Source organism: Plasmopara halstedii (genome assembly GCF_900000015.1).
Source record: "Plasmopara halstedii genome assembly, contig: Scaffold_525, whole genome shotgun sequence".
Taxonomy (NCBI): domain Eukaryota; phylum Oomycota; class Peronosporomycetes; order Peronosporales; family Peronosporaceae; genus Plasmopara; species Plasmopara halstedii.
Genome location: NW_020187445.1, coordinates 309,865 through 311,072, shown reverse-complemented (window position 1 = coordinate 311,072; position 1,208 = coordinate 309,865). Strand labels below are relative to the sequence as shown.

The following is a 1,208-nucleotide window of genomic DNA, read 5'->3' as shown; positions in this document are numbered from 1 at the left end:
TATTGGCAAGCAGAGACAGAAGCGACGTCAGCAGAAGTCGGATCGCCAAGTTACGGCTACCAACATGATTGTGTTTGCTGATTTGATGTTCACGCCACAAAACAACGGGTCGCGATATGTCGCGATTCTCGTAATTATGGATGGCTGGGCCTGATATTCAACTGTGTACCGACAAGAGTGGGAAGACTGTCAACAAGTACATGCAGCGCTACGTGCTGTGGGCGGAGCGCCAAGCTGGTCGTGGGATCACGAAGATCGTCCAGCGTGAGCACGAGCCTGCAGAAAGCGCAAAGTTTCCGGTGCAATGCGCTCTCACAGATAAAGGTGGTGAGTTCGTGAACAAGGATATGAAGGCGTTCTATGCGGAGCGTGGAATCGAGCACATCAAGTTGGACCTAAGATCTCACATCTGAATGCTGTGGAGCGTGCGATCAAATCGTTGGATGACTACACGAAGACGCAGATGCACAAGTTTGAATTTGCTCGTTCGTTTTGGTGGTATGCCCTTTTATATGGTGTATACATCAAGAACATGATGTACCATCGAGCCATTGATGGGATTCCACTCCAGCGAATGATCGGCGTGAAAGCTAATGTGCACCACTTGAGGCCCTTTGGCTCGCTCGTGTACATTCAGGTGACGAACACACCGGAGCGTTCGAAGAGTGACGACAATGCTATCATCGGCTATTTGCTTGGGTTCGAAATGGACACTGTCGGCGCATGTGTGTATATCCCCAACGAGAACACGGTCAAGTTTGTCGCCGAGGTTCGCGTTATTGAGGACGTAATATACGGCGACCGTCATCACGTCGATCTAACTAACCGAGATGATGGTGAGTGGTTACGGTTTGTGAGCGAAGAAGTTGGAGAGTAAGACGACACGATCAGCATCTCGAGTGACGACGGCGTGGACATGGAAAGCATCCATGAGTCTAGCCAGAGCGTCGTACTTGACAACTCGGGGGATGCAGAGACTATTGTCAGAGCTACGGTTGCGTACGAATCCTCTATGGCTGATGAGGATCGGTCGGCAGACGTCGGTGAGAAGAACGAGGACGAAGATCACGACAACCAGGACGTCGGTGAGAATCGCCAGGATATGAATGACCAAGCGAATGATGGTCATGATGATGACGAGTCTGTCTCTGCTAATTTTGGATCGGAGGTGGACCAAGAAGACGAAGGTTCGGTCGCCGATTTGACCG

The 1,208-nt window shown here is 50.8% G+C and overlaps 1 protein-coding gene across 1 annotated transcript in view; it reads left to right on the top strand.

The window, feature by feature from the left end:
• Window positions 1-140: 140 nt before the first annotated feature.
• The window catches only part of PHALS_10705 (FOG: Transposon-encoded proteins with TYA, reverse transcriptase, integrase domains in various combinations), a gene marked incomplete at both ends in the record, with an annotated part of 1,151 nt that continues 83 nt past the window's right edge, over window positions 141-1,208 (top strand). The window contains 3 exons of the mRNA XM_024726177.1: window positions 141-327; window positions 390-873; window positions 940-1,208. The exon at window positions 940-1,208 is cut by the window's right edge and continues 83 nt beyond it. Of these exons, the coding sequence (XP_024576880.1) occupies window positions 141-327; window positions 390-873; window positions 940-1,208 (940 nt within the window). The remainder of the gene's footprint in view (window positions 328-389; window positions 874-939) is intronic.